At 48.1% G+C, this 27639-nt stretch overlaps 1 protein-coding gene across 3 annotated transcripts; it reads left to right on the top strand.

The window, feature by feature from the left end:
* Positions 1-414: 414 nt before the first annotated feature.
* C1QTNF2 (C1q and TNF related 2) lies at positions 415-21116 on the top strand. Of its 3 annotated transcripts, XM_031449436.2 has the most exons (4): positions 8510-8825; positions 9578-9657; positions 16102-16354; positions 20335-21116. In XM_031449436.2, exons 3-4 carry the CDS (start codon positions 16111-16113, stop codon positions 20946-20948), a joined length of 858 nt encoding a protein of 285 aa, XP_031305296.1. In that variant the 5' UTR covers positions 8510-8825; positions 9578-9657; positions 16102-16110; the 3' UTR covers positions 20949-21116. The 3 variants fall into 3 exon arrangements, with proteins under 3 accessions (XP_031305295.2, XP_031305296.1, XP_064340589.1); XM_031449435.2 differs by lacking the exons at positions 8510-8825; positions 9578-9657 and adding an exon at positions 415-470; XM_064484519.1 differs by lacking the exon at positions 8510-8825 and having other exon boundaries at positions 9041-9657.
* The last annotated feature ends 6523 nt before the right edge of the window (positions 21117-27639 follow it).

Genomic DNA, 27639 nt, shown 5'->3' with positions numbered 1-27639 from the left:
ACTTAAGCACACACTAAACACGTGCACATGGTCCATAATCACTCTCAAGCACATGCACATTCAGTACACAGGGACAGGTACTCTGTTAGAAGCCGTCATGCCCACAGCACCCCTACACCCAGAGTGGAATGAATGCTCAGGAACAAGCACACAGAGCCGCACCCTTGCACACGCCTCGGTGACAATTACTCTCGTGCACGTGAAACTTAAAATGCACTGACAAGTTCTACATAGAGAGCGATGCAGCCACACACCCAAGTTGTCACCAGAGCTGGAACCTTTTTCCAAACCCAAGAGAGCACGCCGCTCCGCCGGGCTGGCCCACGTGACCGGGCGGAAAGCGCTCCCTCCCGCCCATGACGGGATGGGAAAAGTATGCTTGGGGCGGGCGCCGCGGGAGGCGGCGGGGACGCGGAGCGCGGCCCAGAGCTTCGTGGCTGCAGACGCCTTGGACGTGGCCGGCGGCGAGGGTGAGTGTCCGCGCTGCGGTGGAAAGTGCGGGCGGGGAGAGGGAGGCCAGGCGGCGCCGGGGCGGGGGTGGGGGGGGGGGGGGGAGGAGGAGGAGGTGGGAGGAAGAGCTCTGCGGACATCCCCTCTTTGCAGGCCGGGCAGCCCCCGGATTCCTGGCTCTCAGTCCTCTGCCTTATGAATTGTAACATGGATTGACATTTACTGAGCGCTTGCTGCGTTCCAGGCTCTGTGCTCAGCGCTTCCCTTGCTGTTAGTACTAGTTTTACTATTCGCTGAGCGCCTGGTTTGCGCCAGGCCCTGCCAGCCCTCCACACGAGCTGTCCCATTTCCAGGACAACAGGTTATCTCCACCTGCAAAAGAGGCACCATGCTCAGAGGCATTAATGACACGCAGGTTGCACAGCTAGTAACTGGTGGTAAAGGGGCTTGAATCCTGCTGAGTCTAACACCCAAGCTAGCAGTCATACTTACTTATCAAGCGCATTATCTCATTTTACTCTTGACATTTCTTTAATACATCATACAGACTGGCAAGCTGAGATTTGCACCTAGCTCTTCAAACTCTCTTCCCTCGCCCTTCTCCCCCAAACTAGTCTCCAAGCCCTGTCTTCTTTACTGTGTTCTTATTTCTCCATCCCCACTGCCGCCGCCCCATTCCAGACCCTGCTTCTCCATTGAACGGTTGCATTGACCTCCTGCAGCCTCCTAGCCCAGGTCTCTCCTCTAACACCCGAGTCCTTTGCACAACCTCAGCGCAATCCTCTCCTGCCCTTTGACTGCAAAACTCTACTGCATGGAACCCTTCAAGAGTCCCCTCCTTAGACTGGCCATCTCCCAGAGACGCCACACTGAACCAGCAGCATAGTAGTAACAGTGTCCTATAAATGTGGGCCGATGCTCACTTAAGTGTTGTTCCAAGTCCTCTCCGCTCCTCCATTTCTGCTCTCCCACCTGCACAGCTCTCCTCTGCTTCACTCTGTCAGCTGGTAATCACACCCACGGTGCCCACTTTCAACTGCCCCTCTGCAGACCCGCCACACTCTTCAGAACCTCACTGCCGCCCTTCATTCTGATACAAGTGCAGCACAAGGTTCATTTCTTCCCGGGTGTCTGATTTCTCCTCACCCTGAGCAGGGCCATGACCTTGCCTGTCTTCCCATACGTAAGCCTTAGTTTTATATCATTTAAAACAAAAAGGTAACCCTAACAATACTCATCGTAAGAAATGCAAACAGGACACAAAGGTGGAAGGTGAAAAGTAAAAGCCCACACGCTCCTCTCCAGCTCTGGGAGGTAACTACCCCTTTAACAAGGTGTATGTCCTTTCACAAATTTCCCACACATACACACACATCTGTATTTATGTGTGTACATCTTTCGTTAACTCAAAGAAAATCATACTTGACCTTCCATGCTGCAACTTGCTTTTTCACTTAGCAGTGTATCTTGGCCATCTTTCCGTATCTGCACATACTTTGCTCTTGTGTATAGTGTGTCGTCCCACTAGGGAATTGAGATTTCCTTCACAAGCCTGCGGCACCTCCAAAGCTACTCTGCCTCCATCAAATATTCAGCAAATTCCCCAAGAAGTTACTTCTTTCTCTGCAGGTTCCCTCCATTCTTCCCTATCTTGCTAGTCCTTCCCTCTTCTTCACCTGCTTTCGTAAGTCCCAGTCTCTGGTGCTGAATGTTCATCATGGGTTAACAGAGTCCCCATTTATGCTCACAGCTTCCCCATTCCTTCCAGGTCAGGGGCCTACCAACCTGGCTTGGCTTCCATGAGATGATGAACTCCTGCATAAATCAGATTTCTGTTAATCAAGTTCTCATCTAGGTTTACTTTTGAAGGGAATTCTATGCCAAATCTTTTTTCAAGGGGATAATCTTCCCTTGGATTTGTGCACTGCTGTAACTGGCTTATTTCTGTAATACACACACACACACACACACACACACACACACACACACACACACACACACACACACACACACAGCTGCCCTGTTAGTTAAGGCTTTATGTACACATGGGTCCTGTGCCCAAGCAGAGGGGCTGCAATTAGAGGTTGACAGAGGGACATGAGCCCTGGGCCCTGAGTCAACAGGCCTGGGTTCCATCCCAGCCTTGACCTGGGAAAAATGACTTCACTTTTCTGAGCTCTGTTCCCTCTTCTGCCAAGTGGGGATGATAATACCAGCCCTTAGAACTGTGAGGAGACTTAGACGAGCAAATGAACATTGAAGCTTTGAAATAAGAACACATAGCACACATGCAGGACACACACACATGGAGAATACCCTTTCCTGTGGATCAGGGTTGAAAACTCATATACCAACAAGGGCTGTGCGTGATATATAAGTGAAAAGGATGCACAGCATCTGGGAGTGGTGAGGACTGGACACTGAAGAATGTAGGTCCTGTGGATCAGTCTGCGAGGGCGGCTGTAACAAGGTACCACAGACGAGGTGGCTTAAACAACAACAAATTTATTTTCTCACAGTTCTGGAGGTTTGGAAGTCCATGATTAAGGTGACAGCAGGTTTGGTGTCTTCTGAGGCCTCTCTCCTTGGCTTGCAGATGGCCGCCTTCTAACTGTGACCTCACATGGTCATCCCTTGGTCTGGGGGTTGGGCCCAAATCTCTTCTTATAAAAATACTAGTCATATTGGATTAGGGCCCATCTATATAACTTTGTTTGACCTCAATGACCTCATTAAAGATCCTACCTCTAAATACAGTCTTACTTTCAGGTTTGGGGATTAGGACTCCAACACATGAATTTGGAGAAAACACAACTCAGCTCTTAACACTTTGTCCAAGAGATAGCCAGCCCTGCCAGAATGTTGCCAAATCCTCCAGATTCTAAAGAAAATTTAGAAATTACCAAAAAAAGTGTAATTGACTCAGAATATTAATAGCAGTTTCAAATGTACAACATAGTGATTCAGTATTTTTACACACTACAAAATAATCACCATGATAAGTATGGTTATCATCTGTCACCATACAAAGTTATTACCATATTATTGGCTATAGTTTCTATGCTGTACATTACATTCCTATGGCTCATTTTATAACTGGAAGTTTGTGCCTCTTAATCTTCCTCACCTATTTCATCCTTCTTCTCCCCTAATTCCCCTCTGGCAACCAACTGTATCTATGAGTCTGTTTCTGTTTTGTTGTGGTTATTCATTTGTTTCATTTTTTAGAGCCTACACATAAATGCTATCATATAGTATTTGTCTTTCTCTGTCTGACTTATTTCACTTAGCATAATATACCCTCTAGGTCCATTGATGTTGTCACAAATGGCAAGATTTCATTCTTTTTTACGGTTGAGTAATTTTCTATTATATATATCTTCTTTATCCATTCATCTATAGATGGACACTTCAGTTGCTTATGTATCTTGGCTCCTGTAAATAATGCTGCAACGAACACAAGGGTACATATATGTTTTCAAGTTTAGTGTTTCTGTTCTCTTCAGATAAAAACCCAGAAGTACAATTGCTGTATCATATAGAAGTTCTATTTTTAATTTTTTGAGGAAATTCCTTGCTATTTTCCATAGTGGCTGCACCAATTTAAATTCCCACCAACAGTGCACAAGGGTTCCCTTTTCTCCACACCTTCACCAACACTTGTTATCTTTTTGATAACTGCCATTCTGACAGGTGTGAGATGGTACCTCATTATGGTTTTGATTTGCATTTCTCTGATGATTAGCAATGTTGAGCATCTTTTCACGTGTCTGTAGGCCGTCTACATTTATCCAGTTGCTTTATTAATGTTGAGTTGTATGCGTTTTTTTGTATATTTTGGATATTAACTCTTCATCAGGTATACTGTTTGCAAATATCTTCTCCCATTCAGTAGGTGGTCTGTTTGTCTTGTTGACAGTTTCCTTCACTGTGCAGAAACTTTTCAGTTTGATGTAGTCCCATTTATTTATGTTTGTTCTTGCTGTCCTTGGCTGATGCGACACACTAAAAAAATCTATTGCTAAGATTAGTGTCAAGAGTGTACTGCTTATGTTTTCTTCTAGGAGTTTTATGGTTCCAAGTCCTACATTTAAGTCTTTAATCAATTTTGAGTTCATTCTTGTATATGGTGTGAGAAAGTTGTCCAGTTTGATTCCTTTGTATATAGCCATCCAGCTTCCCAGCACCAGCTATTGAAGAAGCTGTCTCTTCTCCCATTGTATATTCTTGGCTTCTTTGTCATAGATTAATTGACCATACAAGTGTGGGTTTATTTCTGGGCTCTCTATTCTGGTCCACTGATGTGTCTGATTTTGTGCCAGTACCATACTGTTTTGATTTCTGTAGCTTTGTAGTATACAAAGTTTAAATCAGGAAGTGTGATACCTCCAGCTTTATCCTCCTTCTTTAAGATTGTTTTGGCTATTTGGAGTCTTTTATGTTATGTTTCCATACAAATTTTAGAATTATTTGTTCCAATTCTGTGAAAAATACAATTGGTATTTAGATAGGGATTGCACTGAATCTGTATATTGCCTTGGGTGCTATGGTCATTTGAACAATATTCATTCTTCCATCCGTGAGCATGGTATAGCTTTTCATCTGTTTGTGTTGTTTTCAATTTCTTTCATCAGTGTCATAGTTTTCCAAGTACAGGCCTTTTACCTCCTTAGTTAGATGTATCCCTAGGTATACTGTTTGGAAATCTTGATTTTAACATAAAATCTCCCAATTTTTACACTGGCAACAATTTCAAATTAAAAAAAAAAAAAAACAATAAAAGCACAGTGCAATCTGTGGTTTCCATAAGGCCATTGATAAACCAGCTCGTCACCTCTTCTCTAGATTTTAACTTCCTCAGTGGCAAGGCCATCTTCCACAGCTCTCAGCCAGAGGTCCTTGCATGTTGCAATCTTAACAAAAAGCTGATCATTAAATGACTAAATTCCAGTGTTACAGCCTTGTTTAAATAGGGTACACCCACAGAAATCCTGCACCTTTGCATTCAAGTCACACTGCTGTTACAGCTGCCTTCAATGCTATTTATCCTGAAGCTCACAACTTCACCTCAGCTGTTACAGCTGCCTTCAATGCTATTTAACCTGAAGCTCACAACTGTTCGACTCCTCACAAGCTCACGGTTCTCACCATTTTACAGATGAGGAAACAGCAGACCCAGGTCTGCTTGTTTAACCTTCTTCTATTCTATCACTCACTGTTTTCATATCTTATGATTATATCAGATTACCATTACTAATTACTGAGTGCTTACTGTGGGTTGGTTACCACATGATCTTACTTAATGTTCACAATTACCCCATAAAGCCGGTACGAGCAATCAGATTACTCAGGGAGGCATTCTTAAAGACTGCAAATAATTCAAGTTGGTGTAATTCAAAATTCACCTACTAAAGGATGGCAGGTATTTCTGTTTACCCATTAAAATTTCTGTTTCCTATTAGAACAGCCTTGCAAGGTTCTTGACAAATTTTTACACATAAAGTGAAACAATAAGTGTTTTTATAGCATGCTATTCCAAATTCAAATGATTCAAATAAGACCATACAGTATTGGTTTTCCCATTTCACAGACAAGAAAACTGAGAGGTTAAATAACTTAACAGAGGTCAAAGAGCTAGAAAATGACTCTTAATCATCTCACAACCACCAGCCCAACTCTGTGCTCTCGAAGGCCAGCCTTGTGTCAGATCTTTACAGTTACCCTGAATGCCCATCATGACCTGACCGAAAGCGACTCAGTGGAAGCCAGCGAGCCCAGGGAAGTCACGGAAAACACCTTTTTATCCCCAGTCCTTTAGAGTTCAGACTTTGTTCCTCTCCCTCAGTTCCTGGATCTGCAAGCATGGTCCCTTTTATACCATCCCAAGGGATTAGCTAACCCCCAGATTTCCTTCCTCTGCCTTCTGTATAGTCCTAAATGCTCCTTCAGAGAGTCTGTATCAAAAAGAAAAAAGGAGCAAGGTTTGCTTTCTTTGCTGGTCTCACAGGTATGCCAGGCTAGACCCTCAGTATAACCAGACCACGTGCCCTACAACATCATTTCATCTTCAGATCCCCCGTGTCTGGCTCGCCAGGCAATTAAGAATAAGCAACACCATTTATTGGGAATTCTCTTCAAGCCACAGCACCAAGCATCTGCATACGTGATATCCTATTTGACCTCCTGTCATTTGATGAGATAAACATTCTCCCACTGGTTCACCTAGCTTTGTACTGTGGTGCATGAACACACCAGGTGGATCAGGGGTATGGGCCCCAGCCAGACACCTCCATCCTTCCCTCAAGATGCAATGGCAGGGCAGAAGTGAAGGCCATGCCTCCCTAGGACTCTCCTTTGGTAGCAACAGACAGAAACTCAACCCAAAGTAGCTTACCGGAAAATGGAGAACTTACTAGAATACAGGGGCCTTCATGAAATGCCACAGGACTCACAGAGGAGATCAGGGTGATTCTTCATTGGTTCAACTGCTGTTGGTGACAATTACAGTTTTAAACAAGGTCTGAATTTTTTAAAACATTTTTTGTTGAGTTATTGTCATTTTACAATGTTGTGAAACAAGCTCTGAATTTTTTGTTATCATGTTTCGCTTTCAACATCTGTCATCTTGTTTGCTTTCTAGAAGGACAAACAATAATAAAATAATAATGTTAATGCTTTTATACCTGACCATATACCAGGCCTTACTCTAGGAATATTAAATCCCTGTCACCACTACCCTCTTAGAAGAGGTAGGTACTATTATTAACATCCCCATTTTGGAGAAGAGGAGGAAGAAGATGAAGGAGAGAGGATGAATAATTTATAGAAGGTCCCACAGCTATTTTGTGGGATTTCAACTCAGGGGGCTCTGCTTCAAGCTAACACAGTAGTCACTGTGTGCCTGTTAAGCACTTGAAATGTGGCATTAAGACGTGCTACAAGTGCGAAATACACGCTGTGCTTCAAAAACTTAGTGCTAATTAAAAAATGTAAACTACCTCAATAATTTTTTCACTGATTACACGTGGAAAGGATGATGACTGACGTAACAGTGAGACATATTATAAAAATTCATTTCACCTCTTTCACGTGGCAGGGAGCCCACTTAAAATGATACACGTGGCTCAAATCCTATCCCTACTGGGCAGCGTTCTGCTTGGCCGCGTGGAAGCCGGCCCTCAGGAGAGAGCAGGCTAGGGTTCCGAACACCGTCCGGCCTCCTTCCCCGTCCTCACACCCCACACATCAGCGGCATGCTTCTCTCACTGCGGTCCTGGGTCTCCGCGGCAGAGAAAAGCCGTGGGCAGGTCCGGGGATTGATGGCTCCGGCTTCAGCCGCTCCAGAGCCTGACTCTGGCGCTCACTGCGGGGGCAGCTGAGGTCCCACCTGAAGCAGCCCAGCGCCCAGAGGGGTGGGCTTCACGCCCCCAACACCACACGCCACGCGAGTCCGTCTGTAAGGGTTCGGGCGGATTTATGCGAAGACGTAACGTGGTGGTACGCGGGGCTGCCAGGCTGACTTCCGGTGTGCTCTCAGTTTCCGCTGAGACAAACCTCGCGAGATCTTGGCTTCTGCGTCATTGGGTCACACTTTGGCCTTGGCCTTCTCTTTCCGGACAGAGCCAGAAGCAGGGTCCGGGGCTGCAGGGAGGAGAAAATGGCAGATCACATATTTTCTGAGGTCTTTGGGCAAGTGGGACTCAAGACTTTTAATCCTCGGTGTTTAGACTCGGTGCTGGAGTGTTTCCAAATGGGCATCGGTCTGCAGATCCCAGGAATGGGGACTGGTTCCTTGAGTGCGGTGCGAGGAACGGCAGCCAGCCCTCCCTCCTCCCGTGGGCCTCGGCTCAGCTTTTCAGACCAGCTGTTTCCAATCTGCTTCCTGGAATTTGGATTGGGAAGGGGGAGGGAATGGGGTGCTTTTCAGCACGGAATTTCCACTCCCATCAAAGCGAATTTTCAGCGAGCTTCATCTGCATGAGCTTCATCTGCGAGCAAGCCCCACCCCATTCCTACCACCAGCCCTTTCCTTTTAACTGCAAGCGCGGGAGAATTGCCCGGCTGGGTGAGGTTCAGGGGTCCCCCCCAGCTCAGAAGTAGGCTCCCCGCCTGAAACACTCCAGGGGCTCCTGGTGGGAGGTCAGGATTGTGCTGTTAGTTCGGCTGCAGTTGGTGGCAGTTACGATTTTAAACAAGGCTCTAACTTTTGTCTCATGTTCCGCTTTCAACATTCCTTTTCTTTTTTGATTCTCAGAGGAACCCTATAAGGCAGATGGGGTGAGGGTTACATGAGCTGCATCTTACAGGTGAGGAAATGGAGGCCCAGCTAAGAGGAAATGACTTTTCCATAGCCACGTGGCCTGTGAGTTACAAAGGTAGGACTGGGACCCACTTCTTCTGAACGCAAGACCAGTGTTCTTGGGTTTCCCTCAGTAGCCAAGTGTGGCTTTGTCATTCTGTTGCTCCTCTTGCACTTTTTATTACGAGTGCGTTTTTACTGTGTCACGCTCTGGGTTAGAAGCTTTGAATACATTATCTTATTCTCGTACCAACTCTGTGAGGTAGGTATACTGTGATTTCCATCAGACAGTTGAGGAAACTAAATGTCTGTGTTTCTCATGGCTCTTAATCACTGAGTGAAACGCCACCCTTCATTGTAAGTGTGTCACAACCTGATAACCGACAGGTCAAATTTAACTGAGTACAATTTATATCTTTCAGTCTCCGGGGGGATGGTGCAGAGGTCAGGCTCAGCAGCCTAGCTCAAGGCCCAGACAGGTGTCCCTGGAGTTTCTGCTGGCAGATCACATTCAAATAGAGTCAGTGAGAGACCAGTGTCCCCACTGCGGGCCCTTCCCACATCACAGTCTGAGTAGAGGGCCCTTGGGAGTGAACCCGGGATTTGTGTCCTGATGGCCAAGGGCAAATGGAGGAAGAGGAAGACAGTGAACCCCAGGCTGAAGCACTTCAGCGCCTAGTGTTTTCCTAGAACGTGTGTCTTTATGAAGCATTAGATACTTAGAGATGAGAAGCCCAAGTTAAAACCAGACTGAAGAACTTCATCTAAGTTTAGCAACTCATGATTCCATCTGGGGGGTTTAACCAACTAACAATTTTTTTCCTTCAGCAGGAAGACTAACCTGCAGGCTTCCCTATTCAATTCACACCAGAAAGGACGATTTAGGAACTAAGACAGTTTTTTAAGAGGTGAGGAAAGACGAATACTTTCTTTTTTTCTTATCCATGGAACAGATATTTATGGAGTACCTGGTATATATAAAATATTCTGCAAGCCCCCTTCCCGTAGTAGGGGGGTGGGTGGCCCAGTGCTCCAGAAGGCCAAAAGGAAGAAGGGATTCGAATTGGATCTGATGTGAGTTAGAAAAACTGGGGAAAGGAGAAAACTTACTTGAACCCAAGGATACCAGTGCCCTTTTTGGATTTAGACCACTTGTTTTCTCTTCACTGTGAATTTTCTTCAGAGCAGAAGAAAACACTCACTAATCAAGAAAATATTTCTTGACCACCCACTGTGTGCAAGGAAGTTGGAAACCCTGGGAATGTAGCAGGTGTCCCTGCTCCCAAGGGGCTTCCATTTTAATGGGAGAGGTGACAGGCCCAGTGAGCAGGTAAGCAGACAGGTGCAGTGAATACAAGTGAGTTGTAAGGCCTGGAAAGACAGGGCTCCAAACGGAGACCTGTCTGCAAGGAAGGCCTTGGAGGAAGTGACATTTAAGCTGAAACACAGCTTCTCCCAGATGAAGTGCCAGCATGCCGAGAGGTGGGGCCCCTGAGTTGCCGGCAGAGGGGCAGAATAGAGCTTGGCCTGAAGGACGCAGGTGCAGGAAGAGAAGGGAAGAGCCACGTTAGGGTGGATGCTGGGGGCCGGGTCCTTTAGGGCCAGGTCAGGGGTCCCCATGTTTGCTGTTCGCAGCCAGGGGCCACTGGAGTGCGACTGTCCAGGAGGTGGCGTGGCTGAGTTATGTTTGTAAACGATCCCTTCGGCTCATGGAGAGTTCCCCTGGGGGCAGCAGGAGACCAGGATAGAGGCTCTTGTTGTGTCTAAGCAAGGAATGAGCTGATGGTGCTAGGGGTCCTGGTCTTTGGGTCCAGCCCCTTGGGGACACCCCATGAACACTCCACAGTGGATTGTGGTGGGGTGTCAGGGCCCAGGAGACTGCCCCATCACCCTGGCTGAGCCACATGTGGGTCTCTCAGAAGTCAGGAGGTTTCCTCAAGCGTCATTTTCATCAAATATCCTAAGGGAGAAAAAATAACACTTTTACATTTTCAAAACCATATGTTTTTCTGTGTGTATGTGTGTGTGTGTACAAAATGATATAATAAAAGATGAGATATCAAAGAAATTTCTCTATTGCTGTGTGTGGCTTTGGCATATGCTTCAATGTCTCTTCTGTAATTTGGGATATTTAGGAAGAAAAATCTAAGAAATGCTGACATCATGGAAAGCATTTGGGCATTAGGGTCAGCCAAACCCAAGTTCAAATATAGCTTCTGCCATGAACTAGTTGTGTAAACATGAACAAATTAGCTTCTCAAGCATCAGCTTCCTCTTCTATAAAACAGGAAAAAAAAAACACAGCAGGAAGGGAGCAAGGTGAAGTACGTTACGCGTGGTCTTCAGAGCCCCTCAGACGCAGGTTTGAATGTTGTCCCCTTTGCTCTAATTGTGTGATATGGGATAAATCATTCTACTTCTCAGAGCCACTGTTTCTTCCTCCAAAAAATGGGACAATACATTTACTGCCTTCATAGGGTTTATTGTAAACTTCAAATAAAATAATTCCAATAAAAATCTTTGCACAGTCCCTGGAACTTTGCAGGCATCCAGTTAAGTTGGTTTGCCTCTGCCTCAGTTTCCCTGTCTGTAACTGAAGGGGTTGGTCCCTTGGGGCTCCCCTCAAGTTTGTCCTTCTAAATTTGTTTAAAAGACCCTGCAAGAGTTAATCTGTCTGGATGCCTTGGGGCCTTGGCCCCTGTCCTAGCACTGGGCCCCTATTTTTTTCACCCACGTGGTGTGGAGTGGAGGTTGGCGGGGAAGGTGGAGTTACAGGCTGGGAGCAGGGCTATTTGGGGCCTGGTCTTTCTTGGAGGTGCCCTGGAGGCAAGGAGACTTGCCTCTCCCTCCCGGTAGGTTTGGAACCAGAACCTAGTCTCCCTGCCTGTATTTCCAAAACAGTTCCTGGCTAGGGCTGCCGGAGTCTCCAGGCTCCAGTTCTGAGAAATCCCTTCCTCCCTGCATGTTCCAGAGCCCAGCTCCTCCACCCAGCCGCTGGGGCCTGCCCTGGGCCAGCGTCACTGAGCGGGATCCCCTGTTATCCAGAGAGGCTGGTGCTGGCGGACCTGATGTGGGCTGGAGAGCAGACCCTCCTCCCTCCTGCCTGGCTTGTGTGGCTCGGAGTGGAGGTCAGAAGAAAGAGGGGAGCCTTAAGCAGAAACCCTCGGTTCCCCTCCCTCCTTCCTCTGTCGCATCCGGCAGTCTCGCTTTCCTGCCTGACTTGCAGACTCTCCTCTGCTTAGGAGGCTGGCTCCCACCCGCTTCCTTCCTCCCTCCCTCCCTCCCTCCCCACATATTTGCAGAGTGCAACTTTCCGAACCATTTCAAACCTGCCCTGAGAATTTGATTTCTCTTCTGGTGGCCCAGATGTGTCCCACCTCACAAGTAACACTGAGGCCAGTTTGGCAAGACTCTCACCAAGTAGACAAGGGAAGGAGACGGAGATTCCTGGGGCCTGGGGAGCATCTCGGACACAGTTTTCCAAAAGCCCATCATGCATGTAAACTTCCGCTAGGTTTGCCACATCAGCCTCCCACCTCTGCTCTGGCCTGTGCAGCCCATGTTGAGCACGCGTACCACCAGGGAGGCTTCAAACTGCAGCTCTGTCTGCCTCCCTCTACTCTTTGTAATTGAGCCAGTGAGGGTGCTCCCCATCCCCCTGCTAGTCCACTCCCACGTAACCCACTCTTCAGTCTTCATTCCCCCTGTCCCCCAGAGAAAGTGTGAGGCTGACAGGGCCGTCTGCTCCCTTCTCCACTCACCTCTCTCTGGGTTGAAGGAAGGAGCAGAAGGAGAGGTTAAGAGATGGAAGGAGGGTTCAGGTTCTTACTTGTTTCCTGGCTGGCACAGGGCTGGGCTCCTCTGCCCTTTGGGCCCGACAGCAGTGGAAGCTGTCTCCTTTGTGGGGGCTTTCTGCGGGCCCCTTGGGGGTTCCAGTGTTGGGCCCTAGGACTGGAAGAGCTGTAAAGGCAGCCATGCATACTTTCCTTTCACCGGCAAGTCCAGGCCTCCCCCTGGGCTTCTGGTTTTCTGGCGTCCACCCTGCATGGTCATCACTGCTGGGCCCTTCTCTTTCTGTTCTGAGCCCTCTGGCTCAGGCTGCGAAACGTCTGGTACCTTCCACCTACCAGGGAGGGTGAGAAGGCAGTCAGCCCCCTTTCCTGTGCAGCAGAGAGCTCTCTCTTCCCCCTCCACCTGGGCCACCAGCCGCCCTCCCACCTCCAGCTTCCTTAGGCCTGCTGGTGTCAGGCACGGGCACACTGCCTCCACGGAGGCTGTTGCATTTTAAAATCCAAAAGTGCCAAGAGTTGTGGGATAGGCTTTCAAACTTTCCTTTGTCAGTTCTTCACTTTGGCCTGACCCTTGGATTTAGAATGCAGCCTCTCATGTGTCCTGGTGCCCAGGTGAAAATTTCTATTTTAACAACCTCTTTTGCTCATCCACTCAGTCTTTCTTTACATTCTCTTCAAAGGATGTGAAATTCCTTTCAGCTAAGTACCCAGAGCTAAACCTGTGCCTCTGTCAATCACTGGCCTTCCTTGCATCCTAGCAAATGCTCTGTCCCAGGGTCCCTGGCACCTTGGTCCTGTCTGGGGGTTTCCAAGGTCTTCATGCATATTTGTGGGGGCTTGCTCAAGATTCTTTAAGAATAGGTGTGGACTTCTGTAGATGACAGCGCTGGTTGTGGAAGAGGGATATTAGAAAGGGTTATGGAGGCAGGAAAGATCCACTTCACCAAACTGAAACTGTTTTTTCTTCATCAGGATTATAGAAATTGAAAAGATAATAGCTTTGCTATTATATGATGTCCTGCCTTAAATAAAGGCAGTATCTGGTACTAAATCATCTCTACCTGGCCAGAGACACCCTTGTGACATTTAGTCTTTGAGGTCTGGAAAAAGAAAGTGACTTGTCCAAAGTCACCAGGTGGGTGAGCCTTGGGGCTGGCCCCCTGAGGACCAGCTCAGTGCAGTGTTGTAGTCTCCCTGCCTTGGCTTCTCTCCCCTTCATTTGTTCCCAGGGTTAAAGAATTGGAGGAGGCCAGGAGGAGAGATGGAGTTAGCCTGTTTCCAGAGGCAGCCCGGAGGTCTGGACAGGCTCCCAGGCCCCAGGCAAAGCAGGATGTGAAGGGAAGGGAGGTTGAGAGCCCAGGAGGGAAGTGGGAGCTGCAAGGGTGAGGCCTGAGCAGGGTTCCTGCCAGCGCCACACTGCGGGGAGCCCCCTCATGCTTGAGGGCTTGGATCAGGCAAAGTCAGTGCAAGAACAGAGAGAAGCCCCCAAGGCTTCGTATCTGGAAAGGGAGGGCAAAGTGGAGTCTGAAAGTCTCAGTCAGCACAAAGGTAAAGGGACCTTAGAGAGAGATCCTCTAGTCCCGTGGTCCTCAAAGTCGGTCCCTGGACTGCCAGCAGCAGCATGCCTTGGATACTGTATAATGACACAAATCTTCCAGCCCCAACCCAGACCTACTGAATCATAAACTCTGGGGTGGGGCCCAACAATCTGGGTTTGAACAAGCCCTCCAGGGGAGTCTGATGCCCGCTCGAGCGTGGGAACAACCCCTTATTTTTCATGTGGGGGTGGGGATCGAGGCCCAGAGAGGGAAAAGGGCTTACCTAAAGCCACGGAGCAAGTTAGCACTTCAGAGTTCATCTCAGAGGCAGGAAGTGGCAGGAAGGAGTGGTCTCCCTCCTGTTTTCATTCCTGGGAGAGAGGCTGTTGGCTGCAAAGTGACTGAGCTAGACAAGGCACTGATTTCTGCTCTGGACCTTGGCTTCTGCATCTTCCCAGCGAGGGGCTGGGGGTAGATAGATAATCTCTGGGCACATAACACTCTGGTCTCTGGTATGGTCATGCTGTTGCTGCCCCAGCCTTAAAGACATGGTGTGAAATGAAGGCAGTCTGAGATTTGCAGTCTCCAAAAAATTATGCCCCACACCTCTTTTCCAGGAAGCTATTACAGGGTATGTGCCACCAAAATGAGGGAGTGAAAAATAGAATATAAAACAAAAAGAGAAAGACATTGGATTCGTAGAGCAGGAGATACAACCCAGGAGAGAGACAAAGAGAATCAGCATGATGGTGATAAATGAGGATCCTGGGATGACAGCTTCGCATTTACAGAGATCAGAACAGGTGAATAGAGGGGTCTAGGATTTATGTCTGCAGGAAAATAAATGGAGGAGGTAAATTACCTGACATATTTGATAATGTAGAAAATAGTAGTGTAGAGAACAAAGCAAATAAATGATAAAACTATCAATATCTCCAGTAAGAAAAGTGTATACAAAAAAAGTATAATTATAGTACAGTGCTCAGCTTAGCAGTAAACATTGCTTACAATCATTCAAAGAATGATTTTTGATCTAGTCAAAAATTGTATTTGAACTCCATGAGGGAGAAAAAAACAATCCTCATCTGTCATAATAGGAATTCGAAAGCAACGTCTAAAATTGATAAATCAAAAAAATCCATATAAGCACATTATATTTTAATGTGGATAAATATCAGAAGAAAAGGCAAAAGCATTTGAGGGGTGGGAGGGAGTTTTGAAGTGAAGGATGGGTGGGACTGAACATCACACACAGTTTTTCATTATAAGCCTTATAATATTATTTAACTTTTTAACAATATAAGTGTATTTTTTATAATTTTTTAACTTAAAAAAAAAAAGCAGACAATTCTGGATCTGCATGGCCTCGTTCAAATCCCAGCCCTGCCACCTGCTGATTCCCTGACTTAGTCATGCTGTGAAACTCTCTGAGCCTGCATTTCCTCCCCTGTGTCTATCTGGTAAGGATGCTGTGAGATTAAGTAATGCATGGAAAGCTCTTAGCCCCATGCACAGGAAGCCCTTGGCAGAGGAGCTGCAGTCATGGGCCACCAGCGCTGCTCAGGCTTGGGCCACCTTCGCTCAGAGCTGATACCCCAATTCTCACCCACTGATGAGCTGTGCTGAGTCCCCTGGGAGAAGCAGCCTAGTTGCAAATCATCACCTGCAATTTGAAGTATTTCTGCCCTTGTAACTTTCCCTTCATGCCACCTGTTCGAATGAAACCATGGATCGTTTCTCTCCATCCACAGCCCCTCCCCATCAGCTGTCACTGGGCTGTCAGTCCCACCACTGCAGAGAAAGTGTCTTCTGGGTCCATGACTCAGTTCATCCAAACAGGTCCTCAGGATGTGATGACACTGTCCAGCTACTTGCATGAGATGTAGAAGAGAGTGAGAATCTGAAATACATCTGTGTCTCTCCCTGGTGCCTCCTCCTCCTCCCACTCTGAAAGCCTCTCTGACTGACCACCAGTGAGCTCAGTGGCCAGACTCCCCACTCACAGCTCTCTTGCCTCCTCCAGGTGACCACCATGATCCCCTGGGTGCTCTTGGCCTGCGCCCTTCCTTGTGCTGCCGACCCGCTGCTAGGTGCCTTCGCCCGCAGGGACTTCCAGAAGGGCCCCCCTCAACTCATCTGCAGCCTGCCTGGCCCCCAGGGCCCAGCCGGCCCCCCAGGAGCTCCAGGGCCAGCAGGAATGGTGGGAAGAATGGGCTTTCCGGGCAAAGATGGCCAGGATGGCCAGGACGGGGACCAGGGGGACAATGGAGAAGAAGGTAAGCGGCCCAGTGCTTGTCTCTCCTGTTCCTTCCCACCTGCAGTTGACAGCATCTGACATGAAAGGGGTTTGTGAAGTTATGAAAACTCATATTAACTCATTTCGTTATAAACCAAATTAATGTCTCTTAATCGCTGTCACTGTTTATTCTCCGGAAAGGAACAGTGACCATCAAATCTTGTGTTCTTGACCTAGCTGTGCCACTGCTTTACTGAGTGACTTTAACCAAGTCTCCTGAAATATTATTTGTAACTCTTTTGGTTGCAAGTGACAGAAACCCAATTTATAGTCCCAAATGGAATTTATTGCCTCATACAACTAGGAAGTCCGAGAGCTGAGCTTCAGGAATAGCTGGATCCAGGAGTTCAAATACTGTTGCCAAGGCTCTGCTTCTCTCTGTGTGTTGGTTTGGTTCTCACAAAGGCTAGAATTTGTGAGATGCCCACTGATGGGCTCAAGCCTACCTCCTCATGGCTTGATCCATAAAGTAAATCTCAGGATGACTGATCCTCCTTGACCACACGTGCAGCCTGAACCAATCCCTTTGACCACAGAGGTGAGGTTCCACCATTTGCTAGGACTGAGTCATGCTCCCACCCCTAGGTGTATGTGCGTGGGTGGTGAGGACAGTTGGTCGCTGAGATTGGCAGCCTCACTAGGACCACGTGAAGTAGTGAAGGGCACTTTCCCGAAAGAAGGGAAGCCAGGCAGGCACAGACAGATTGGAAACTCTCTACAGGATACCGCTCTTCCTTGATATTCCTTTTATCTCTAAATGCTACCAAGCACTTTTCAGTGTCAGCAGCACCCCAAAGTGTACACTTTAAGCTTGAGGGAAATCATAATAACTTTACATTGTATGGCATTTCAATATTGACATAGAACTTTTGAGTATGTGGTACATTTGCTGGTACAGCAATACCATCCCGTGAACGAGGTGCTCACGTTGCCCCCATGTGACAGATGAGGGCACAGAGCCAGAGAGACTAAGCTGAGAATAGCACATCGTAGCTCCAAGAACTTGAACTCTGAAAACAAACCTGGATACCAATTTTGGCAAATGACCTCACCTCTCTCCAAACCTCAGTTGCCTCACCTCTAAAATAGGGATTATAACAGCACCTACCTTGCGGGGTGCAGTGAAGATGAAGTAAACTGACCCGTGAAGCACCTGTCTCCGAGTAGACATACAGTAAATGGTACATCTAAGTCCCCCTTAACAGACTTGCTGAGCTCACCCAACAGGCTGGGAGCAGACTCCAAGTCCTGGCCTTTTCCTGTTGCACCAAGTTAATTCCTCCAAGGGCACCTCCTCCCCAGAAGGATAACTATAAAAATAATGATAATAGGGGGAGGGTATAGGTCAGAGGGTGTAGCTAAGCATGTACGAGGTCCTGGACTCAATCCCCAGTACCACCATTAAATAAACAAATAAATAATAAACAAACCAAATTACCTCCCCCCAAAACAAAACAAAAATAATGATAATGGCTTTGACTTGAGGGTATCTCACAATGTGTCAGGCACTGGATGACACTGTTCCCATTTGCTGACCACAGTGGTCGATTCATGTCTGAACACGTGCTCCAAGCAGAGCCAGCCAGTTTCCAAGGCATGTGCTTTGTGACTCCTAGGGGTGAGAGGGGATCTCTGCGATTGCCCTTCTTCCCTAATCAAGAGCTATGAGGACATGGGTTTGAGGTTGTTTTTGGCCAACTCTCCTGCCCTATATTGAGTCGCCACTGAGAATTAAGCGAACACACCAAGGAAAGCAGAGTCGAGAGATGGAGAGTCCTGACACGTGTAACCCAGAAAAGCCAGGTCACCCTGGGACCAGTCACAATAAAGGATAATGTTCAACCACTCTCCCCTCCGACATACACATAGAAATCCATCTCTAGAAAGGTTTTGGCAAGTAAAGTCGGCTTTTCCTGAAGTTTCTCGAAAAAAAGGAAATCAAAAAGGCAGCACATCCAAAACACATCATAAGTGGGGAAAGGTGCAGCTCAGGGATAGGGTGCGTTAGCTTGCTCAAAGTCCACGGTCCCACCCTCAACACCTCCATTTAAAAATAAATAAATAAACCTAACCCCCACCACCAGAAAATACAAAATACATCATAAAACTTCCAGATAAGCTTCCTTATCTATTTGTCTCCCCCCAAAATTCGAATCCGAAATGATTCTGTCTTTATCGCTCCTCTTCTCATGGTCCCTTCTCGCATCTTTTGTTTCTTTTCATTTTTTTCAAGGAACGGCTTTTTTGACCTTTCTTAGTTTTATTTTGTTCCCCATTCCTTTATTTTTAATTACACAAGTAGTACCCAAATACGTTCTCAATGTAATGTATTCAAACAATATAAATAAAGCAAGATTCCTCCTTAATTCCTACCCTTCCTTGTTCTCCTCTCATCCTCCAGAGGTAACCAGTATCAACTGGTTAAATGTTCATCCTTCCTGGCCTCTTTCTACATAGTTACATATGTGTATAATAATACCCAGCCCCCTGAAAAAGGAAAAATAAGAATAAATAAATAAATAAATAAAAATTTAAACAATAATAATAATATCCAGCCCTGCCAGGCACTTAGCATAAGCATCCTGTTACTGAAAACTAGATGTTTAGTGGGGAAAAAAAGAATTATTTGGGATTTGATTCCCCAATTATTTAAAATAGGAAAAATTTAAATGCATTACATGTTAACCTAAAACTCTAAAACACAGTGAAATGCCTGCATATATACAAATAAGAAGCCGAGTGCCTTGTTAGGATGTGAAGTGCCTACAGCGTTGCTTTCTGATCACCCAGTTCATAGGCCAATGAGCAAGCACTATCCTTGTGGGCAGCGATGCTAGGTTGCAGCTTAGCACCAGCAACCTCCAGAAGCAGGCTCCTTGACTGACATCCACCATGCTTTTCAAAACATCTACACCCAACTCTGTCAGTCACTTTGTACCCATTGCAAAATTGTATTTCAACGTGACTCCAGTCATTACCCACATATGTTTTGTCTAAAAGATTGTATTGAGCTTGGGGGACAAAAAATATAAATGTTTCCTACATAACCATCAGCTAAAAATATTCTATTCAGTGAAATGCACATTATTAGAACATGGGTATTAAAAACCCAGAGCCATTCTACAAGTAAACATTACTGCGGGAATGTTCTGCAAGATATGCCAAGTATATTTAGCGAGTGTTTACTGTGTGCCAGGTGCTTAAATGGGTATAGAAATAGCTTTGTGGTTTCTTTTTAACAACAACAAAAAAATTTCTGCCGCCTGTTTTTTTCTCTTAACAGTGTATTTGAGAGAAATTTTTATATAATGCACATAAATCTGCCTCATTTTTTAAACTCCTGCACATAATGGATGGATGGTAATTTTTTCATCACTTCCTTTTGGATGGGCATTTAGTTGTTCTTCGTTTTTGCTGTTGTACAACTATTGTGCTGATATAAAAGCCCTGGCACACGTGGGCAGGGACCTTGGGCACCACACGGGGATTTCACTAGAGTCAGTGTTTTGAAGTCAAACGGCTTCGTCCAATTCTTTTTTTTTTTTTTTAATTGAAGTATAGGCAGTTTACAATGTTGTGCCCGTTTCTGGTGTACAGCACCAATTCCCATCTCAACCCATTACCAGCACAGCCCGTGGAAGGACTGATCCGGCAGACAAAACAGACTCTTCCTTGGAAGTCAGGAAAAGGGAAGGGCATGAATTGTTACAGATTATTTTTGCCCTGATCCACAGGATTCTGGAAGGTCAGTATCACCATGCCCATGTTCCAGGTAAGCCTGGGAGAAGCGCCCCAGTTTACACCATGAGGATGTGCACCGAGTTCTATGCGACTCTGCAGCCTCCTTGTTCTTTCCGTTACCCAAAGGCTTGTGCTCCAAGGATGGAGAGCCCAGGGGCCAGCAGCCTCTGCCTTGTTCTCTGAGGTCCCCTCCGTAACGCCAGCTGCTCTGTCTTCCAGGTCCTCCTGGCCGGACAGGTAACCGGGGAAAGCCAGGACCGAAGGGCAAAGCCGGGGCCATTGGGCGCGCCGGCCCCCGCGGCCCCAAGGGGGTGAGCGGGGCCCCGGGGAAGCACGGCACGCCGGGCAAGAAGGGGCCCAAGGGCAAGAAGGGGGAGCCGGGCCTCCCGGGCCCCTGCAGCTGCGGCAGCGGCCACGCCAAGTCGGCCTTCTCGGTGGCGGTGACCAAGAGCTACCCGCGGGAGCGGCTGCCCATCAAGTTCGACAAGATCCTGATGAACGAGGGCGGCCACTACAACGCGTCCAGCGGCAAGTTCGTCTGCGGCGTGCCGGGGATCTACTACTTCACCTACGACATCACGCTGGCCAACAAGCACCTGGCCATCGGCCTGGTGCACAACGGCCAGTACCGCATCCGGACCTTCGACGCCAACACGGGCAACCACGACGTGGCCTCGGGCTCCACCATCCTGGCTCTCAAGCAGGGGGACGAGGTCTGGCTCCAGATCTTCTACTCAGAGCAGAATGGGCTCTTCTACGACCCTTACTGGACCGACAGCCTCTTCACCGGCTTCCTCATCTACGCCGACCAGGACAACCCCAACGAGGTGTAGGCCGGCCAGTGCTGGGTCTCCGAGGAGGCCAGTGGCTCCTAGACTTGTGCTTCCAGAGCAAGACCCCTGAACTGTCCGCCGGGGACTGGGAATCGGGAGCTTCTAACCTCAGGCCGACCTCCTCTACCCCTGTTTCCCTCCATCATTAAACCCAAGCTTTTTAATTCACCCTCCCGCCTCTCCACTCGCTAATTTTCTCAGTATGCACAGTGTGGCAGGCACTGTGCTACACTTTGGAAGTCACCTCCGTGAACAGGACCGACAGAGGCTCTCTCCTCGCGGGGCTTACACTCCGATGGGAGATACAATTTACAAATAAACCAGCCAATAGCGTAATTATTGGGCCAGGATGGAAATGCACAAGCCATGGTCGAGAGTCATAGGAAGAACAGGAGACAGGGAAGAGGGAGACATTGGTTCTTTCAGATTTCAACTTTTCAGGTTTATTACATACAGTAAAGTCGACAAATCTTCAGTGGACAGCGCAATGAATTTTTACCTACGTACATCCTGTCACCTGTGTGTTGATCAATAACAGAATATCTCCAGCCCCGCACAACTCCCCAAGGCTCTCTGAAGTCCCCTCCAAGTCAGTACCAGAAAGAGGTTCAGTTTTAAGCGGAGCCCTAAAGCAGAAGATAGAACCAGGCAGGGGTCCGGGCAGGGGTGACCTGGCGGAAGGAGCTGCAGGTGCAAAGGCTCTGATGCAGGAAAGAGCTTGGCACATCTGAGGACCTGCTGAAGGCCAGAAGGATGCGCGAAGGGAGAAAAGAGATGGGAGGCCTGGGGTGCGAGGCTGGAAGGTTGTTCAGAATCTCACAGCCCGTAGCAAAGAGTTCATTCTACTCTAGAAGGGAAGAGTCGGCGTGACATTCACACAGGGGTAACCTGGAATCTGCTTCTTGCAGGAGTCAAGTCAGTGCCCCACTGAAGTGCTTCATTATTAGTTAGAAATCACCTGCAGACCCACTTCTCAGTCAGGAAGATACCCGGGGTATCCACAAGCCTGAGAACCACTGGGCAGGAGTGATGCCTGTACACGAACTTGCCCCCTCCGCACGGGTTTCCAGCGCGCAGGGATCTGAGCGGCTGGTGCTGAGACGCCCTCCCCACCCCCGAGGTCAATTACTGCCGAGAACTTTCTTATGGAGGCGTAGGTCCCAGGCAGACTGTGCTGACCAACTTGTAACTGGAAAGGCGAGGCCAAGAGGGCCCCCTCGAGGACAGAAAATGCTGCCTGGAGTGGTCCTGGAAGGTGTGGCCCCCTCCATGAAAAAAAAAATGGATTTACTTTAAAGAACTCTGTTTTCTTTGGGCTGTAGAAAGTATGGGGTTGGGACGGGTCTGAGAAACCCAGCAAGGGGTCTGGGGCCCAAGCAGATTAGTGTGTGGTTGGGGTCCTGCCCAGCACCCCTGTAGGAAGGGGCCAGCGTCTCAAGGGGCATCTTTGTCTATAAACAATTATTTTTTTTTTTTTATTTTCCTTTCTCCCTTTATTTTACATTTTTTAAAGAAGCACCTGTAGCCACTTCCTCTTCCTTCCCCCAGGGATGCAGGCATTTGAAGGCAGTTGACTCAACCCTGTGAAGCCTGGGTAATAAACCCAGCCTGAGCAAGACAGGCAGGACCCACAGAGCATCTGACCTAAACCCGTGTCCCCCCCAGCAGCCAGCCAGGGAATCCCCAGGGAGGTGGTGGGGATGACGAGGGGTGGCTGGGGGACTTAGCACTCGGCTAGGGGGCTGGGGCAGATGGAGGCAGAGACCTTGCAGGACAAAAGGCTGTGGTCTTGTCTTCCTTGGATGTGGCCCAGGGGTGCAGGAAGTGGTGAGCTGGGAGTGCTGGGTTAATGGCAGGTGGGCTGTAGAGGGTGACAGAGTGGAGGGGGTATCTGGTGGCCAGCTGATGGCAAGGATGAGGGCTGGTTTGTTCCCTAACACTCCCAAGGGTGGCTGTCTCCTGGTTGCCTGGAGGACCCGGAGTCATCTGGCAGATGATGCAGGAGGCAAGCCCAGTTGAGGAAGGGGTTCCAAGGAGGTGGCCCCTCCCAGACAAGCTGGGGCACCAGCCCCTCCTCCTGCTCTGACGGCTTACTGTGGGCCTCAGCAGACGGGGCCTGTCTTTAGGCCTTCATGCTTTAGGCACTGAGGCAGACCCGGAACTCAGCGCATCTTTGTGCAATAAAATTGCCTTTGGCCCCAGGGTCTTTTCTCATAAGGGACATACTTCAAAAGACAGACGTTATCCAAGAGAAACAAAGCTGGACACTAGTTAAAGTAGTGAGGACTGATTTCAATCCTTAATATACGACTTTAGTAGGGAAGGATCCAAAGTGAATTGGACTCACTTTGATTTATGTAGCAGTGATGGGGTGTTTTAAAGGGAGAATGAGGGGATGGGGGTGGGGCTGAGTGGGGGCTCTGTGGACTTCAGGAAGTGAAAAATTATGAAAATGGAGTGGGGGGCTGGTCCCTGCAGAACCCACCGGGATTTGCCAACTGGTTTTTATCAAAGTGGGGGTCCTACCCTCCCACAGAGACTGGAAGATAGGGGCGTGATCTTCAGATGTTGGCGGGAACAAACAGTACGTTCTTTCGGCTGCCTTCAGTTTTTTTCAGGCGGCCACTTTAAGCGGGGCATGGGTCATTCTAAGGATACGGCCTTGAGCTGTTAGAAACTATATTAGTGTTTGTTCAAGTCTTGACTAGCCAAGGCTGCCAGGCCTGGTGGAGAAGAGGGCTCAGAGGAGCCTGGCTAGAGTTTGGGCAAGGAGAGAGCCTTTGTCACTGTCCCCTTCCGGAGAAATCCTGGGGAAAACCTGCGGCTCTGATTATTCCACTGCCGGGAGCATGAGACCCATGCTGCCCTCACAGGCTGCCAGCTCAGGCCTCGCTGGGCCTCATGGCTCATCTGACAAGCAACGGGGTCTCTGTAGGGTATCTGTGGGGTCTTCCAGTGCTGGCTTCTGGATTAAGACTATGATCAGGGGGAGGTGAAGGAGACATTCACCTCAGGCGCAAAATTTAAAGGGGGTGCCACCCAAAGTAATCAATAAAAATAATATTTAAAGCAATATTTTAATAAATTAAAATTAATACCAAAATAAAAAATTTTGATGAACAAAATATCGACATTTTAAGTAAAGATGGGCTCTGTCTGATAGTGCTGGCATTAGGGTGGAGGTAAGGCAGGCCCAGCTGCACAAGCTGCATCAGAACAGTAGGCAGCCACGAAGGTGGAAACTCTTTCACTCCCTGCCTGTCATCTCCACTCAGTCCACTAGGGGGCGAACGTCTACCACACAAGCCTCGGGTCCTGAGCCTTGGCAGCAGCAAGATGTTCCCTGGTCTCTTCCTCAGGCTGTTTTTCAGATTCCCAGCCAAAGCAAAGAAAAAGACAGAGATTCTGACCTGTGACACTGTTTGACCATGACCCTCCGCTGGAAAAAAAGAAAAAGAATAAGAACACATGAGCCACACATCTCCGCAGCATTTTCAGTTAAAGGGATGTCACGTACGTTCTAACTTGCAGAAACAGCTGGCAGAGTACAGGAATACAGCTGTTGTCCCGGAAACAGCCGCGTCTGGGTTCTAGTCCCAGCTCTGTCTTCCAACTTCTTGTGTGACTGTGGCCATGCCATTTCACATCAGGTGGCCTCAGTTTCCCTAGCTGTGAAACCAAAGGTTGGATCAGATGATCTCAGAATCCATTTTTTTTTTTCACTAAACATTTATGCTTTGGTCTCCAAAGCAGAGCTAAGAAAAGAGCCTGAAATTCCTGAAACATACAGTAAAATAGCTGGATGAACCCGGCTGGCGTGTTCTGAGACGCTGAACTTTCACATCTGGCCCTTCGCTTCCTCTGAAGACTTTGAACAGTTGCTGTGAGGAGGTTTCCAGAGCAAGAAGACAAGTAATGGCTCACTATTACTGCACATTAGCCATCTGCTGGGCATGACGTGTATTATCTGTTTTCAGCTTTTCAACACCCCTGTGAGCAGCTGCTATGATCATTGTCCCCACTTTACAGATGGGAAATTTGAGTCCTAGAACCTAGAGGCTGCACTTCCAGCTACATAACCCATCTGTGGGCAGCAGGCCTTCCCGGACTCATTGTGTGTCCCTGGGGGAGGGGAACCAGAGAAGGGAGGGCAAGTGCCCTGATTTGGGAGCACTCCTGAGTGGCGGGGGTTGGGCCACCCAGCCAACACTTCCCTCCCACAGAGCAAAATGACATTTTGATTCAGCAGATGTCTCCTAAGCCCTCATTGTGCCCAGGCCAGGGAAGGCACCTGTGATCTACAAGACAGGTGGGGCGTCAGAACCTCCCAGGGCCGAGTGAGCTATGGAGACAGCTGCAGCCCCTCCATTTCTTTGGTAGGGCCTGAGGGTCTGGCCTGTTAACAGGCTCCTCGGCCAACTCTGAACTACAGTGGCTTTGCCAATCTCTGGGCCGGACTGAGGAGAAAACTGTAATAGGAAAGACCTCAGTGGTGGGGGGATAGCTCGATGTTAGAACACATCCTTGGTGCGCTCGAGGTCTTGGGTTCCATCCCCAGTGCCTCTGTTAAGGAGAAGAAAGAGAGAGAGAGAGAAAAAAAAAGTCTCTGATTCTACTCTTTAATGGGGTGTGGCAACTGTGTGTGTTCCTTTTTCTTCATTTTCCCCTTTCCTGGTGTCCCTCCCACAGGGCACAGGTGGACGTTGGCTGTGACGCTAACCTCACAGGCCCAGCCCGTCCCTCGGTGTCAGGGGGGTGGGGGTGCTGATCTGCTTCTGATAACCTCTGCGAAATTCCAGGCTTATCCCTGCTTCAGAGACAAAAGCCTAAAAAGAATCTCTCAGAAAGAGCCCGAAGATGGCTCTGGGCAAGTTGCTCCCCCCCCCCCTTAAAGACATTCTTCATCTCCTTTATAGCTTGCCTCAGATTGGCCCTGATTAAAAACAAGAAGAGTTCAGCTTCATCTCTGGTATTTATTGTTGCTGATGCCCTTGTAAACCCGTAACACCCATTCATCCTCACCCCAAGTGGTTTTCACGCTGAGGCTGACAATTATCCAAAATGGCCTCCTGGTGTGAAAATTCCATCTTCCACATGGGGCTTTCTTATCCCATAAAACTCATTTAATGTGTGAGCTTAATTACATGGAGATCAAGGGCCTCCGAGGTGAAAGGCTAAGTGGGGAGTTAAACCCTGAACTACTTCTCAGCTGCGCCATCGCTTGGCAGAACTGTGTGGGCAAATGGCTCTTGAAAAGCTCCCCATCCGCTGGTTTGAGTCCCATTCGAGGCATTGTACCAGCAGAACCTGTCCGGAGGAGGACACAGAGGTCTAGAAGAGCCACCTTCTATAAGGAATGGGGAGCAGAGAAGAGTGGGGGTCCTGAAGGTGCCTGCCCCCTGCTGCAGGGTCGTCCTGTGGTCCACAGCACCGACTGCTGTGAGGAGCCAAGCTTGAACTGGGTAGACTTTATCAAGAGGCCAATTCTGGCCACTTCATTTATTCAATAAATATTTACTGAACTCTACTCAGTGCCAAGCACTGAGTTAGGCACTGGGGATGCGGGGCTGAGCGAAATGCAGATATGGTCCCTGTCTTCCTGGAGCTTAGAGTTTAGCATGGGTGACAAACATGGGACAAATGACCAGAGAAATTAATGTAAAATGTCAGCTGAGAGATGGTGCCAGAAGAATGTAAAGGTGAAGATTTGTCCTGGTAAGAGTGTCAAGAACTTTACTGGTAGAGTGATATGACCAAGCTGAGAGCTACAGGCTAAGTTATTGGGGAAGCAGGGTAAGGATGGCATTCCAGGGGATCAGGGGAGGGAGCATCATATGCAAAGGCCCTGTGGTGGGACAAGCAGGGCAGGTCAGGAGAGTCAAAGTAGTCCCCTCTCCCAGGCCACAGGGCGGAAAGAGTGCAACATAAGAAAGTGAGGGGGCAGAGCTCAGATCTTGAAGGCTGCTAGGTCAAATTCAAGAATTGTGTATGGACATTGAGAATAAAGGAAAGCCATAAAATGGCTTTTTTTAAGTGGATATGACATAAGCAAACTTGGGTTTTGAGATAACTCTTGCAGCCCTAAGAAGAACATTTTAACCTAACCTAAAGAAGAGCTTTCTGATGGAATGCTGGGCCTTGGGAAAGTAATAACAATAAACAAAATCACTGGGCTCTTTTTAGGAATGAATGCACTCTGCCATGTGCTTTCATGGTCTTGAGAACAACAGGTAAGGTAGGTGTGTTACTATGATGTGCTTCTTATGGATAAGGGATTAGTGGCTCAGAGAGGCTTAGACAGTTAGCTGAGGTCACCCAGCTCATGAAGTCGCAGAGCTGAAGTTCAAATCCAATTCTGTCTGACCCCAAGGCCCCACTCATAATGACTGCAGCCTCAGAGAGCTGCATGGGACCGCCGCCCTGGTCCTCAACCGGGATTGCACGATGCAATCTCCTGAGTGGGGTGTAAGCATTCAGACCCTCCCCCAAAGAGATCCTGATGCAATTAGCCAGGAGTGCGGCCTGGACCTGGGGAATTTTTGTACATAGGTAAGTCTGTTGTCAGCCAAGTTGAAAGCCAGGGGCTGGAAGCCCTGGAAAACACTCGGGGGGGCTATGGCAGGAGAGAGTCATCTCTTCAGCTGCAGCCAGTGACCTCCGAGTCCCATTCCTGCTCCAATAGGCTGAGATT

The sequence above is a fragment of the Camelus dromedarius genome, chromosome 3 (genome assembly GCF_036321535.1).
Source record: "Camelus dromedarius isolate mCamDro1 chromosome 3, mCamDro1.pat, whole genome shotgun sequence".
Taxonomy (NCBI): domain Eukaryota; kingdom Metazoa; phylum Chordata; class Mammalia; order Artiodactyla; family Camelidae; genus Camelus; species Camelus dromedarius.
The sequence above is the reverse complement of the archived record's forward strand: the minus strand, read 5'-3'. Positions and strand labels throughout refer to the sequence as shown.

Excerpts from the sequence above, each read along its gene's own strand:
- C1QTNF2 (XM_031449435.2), top strand. The coding sequence starts at position 16,111 with ATGATCCCCTGGGTGCTCTTGGCCTGCGCCCTTCCTTGTGCTGCCGAC. Across the intron at positions 16,355-20,334 it reads GGGGGACAATGGAGAAGAAG|GTCCTCCTGGCCGGACAGGT; the intron begins GTAAGCGGCCCA and ends TCTGTCTTCCAG.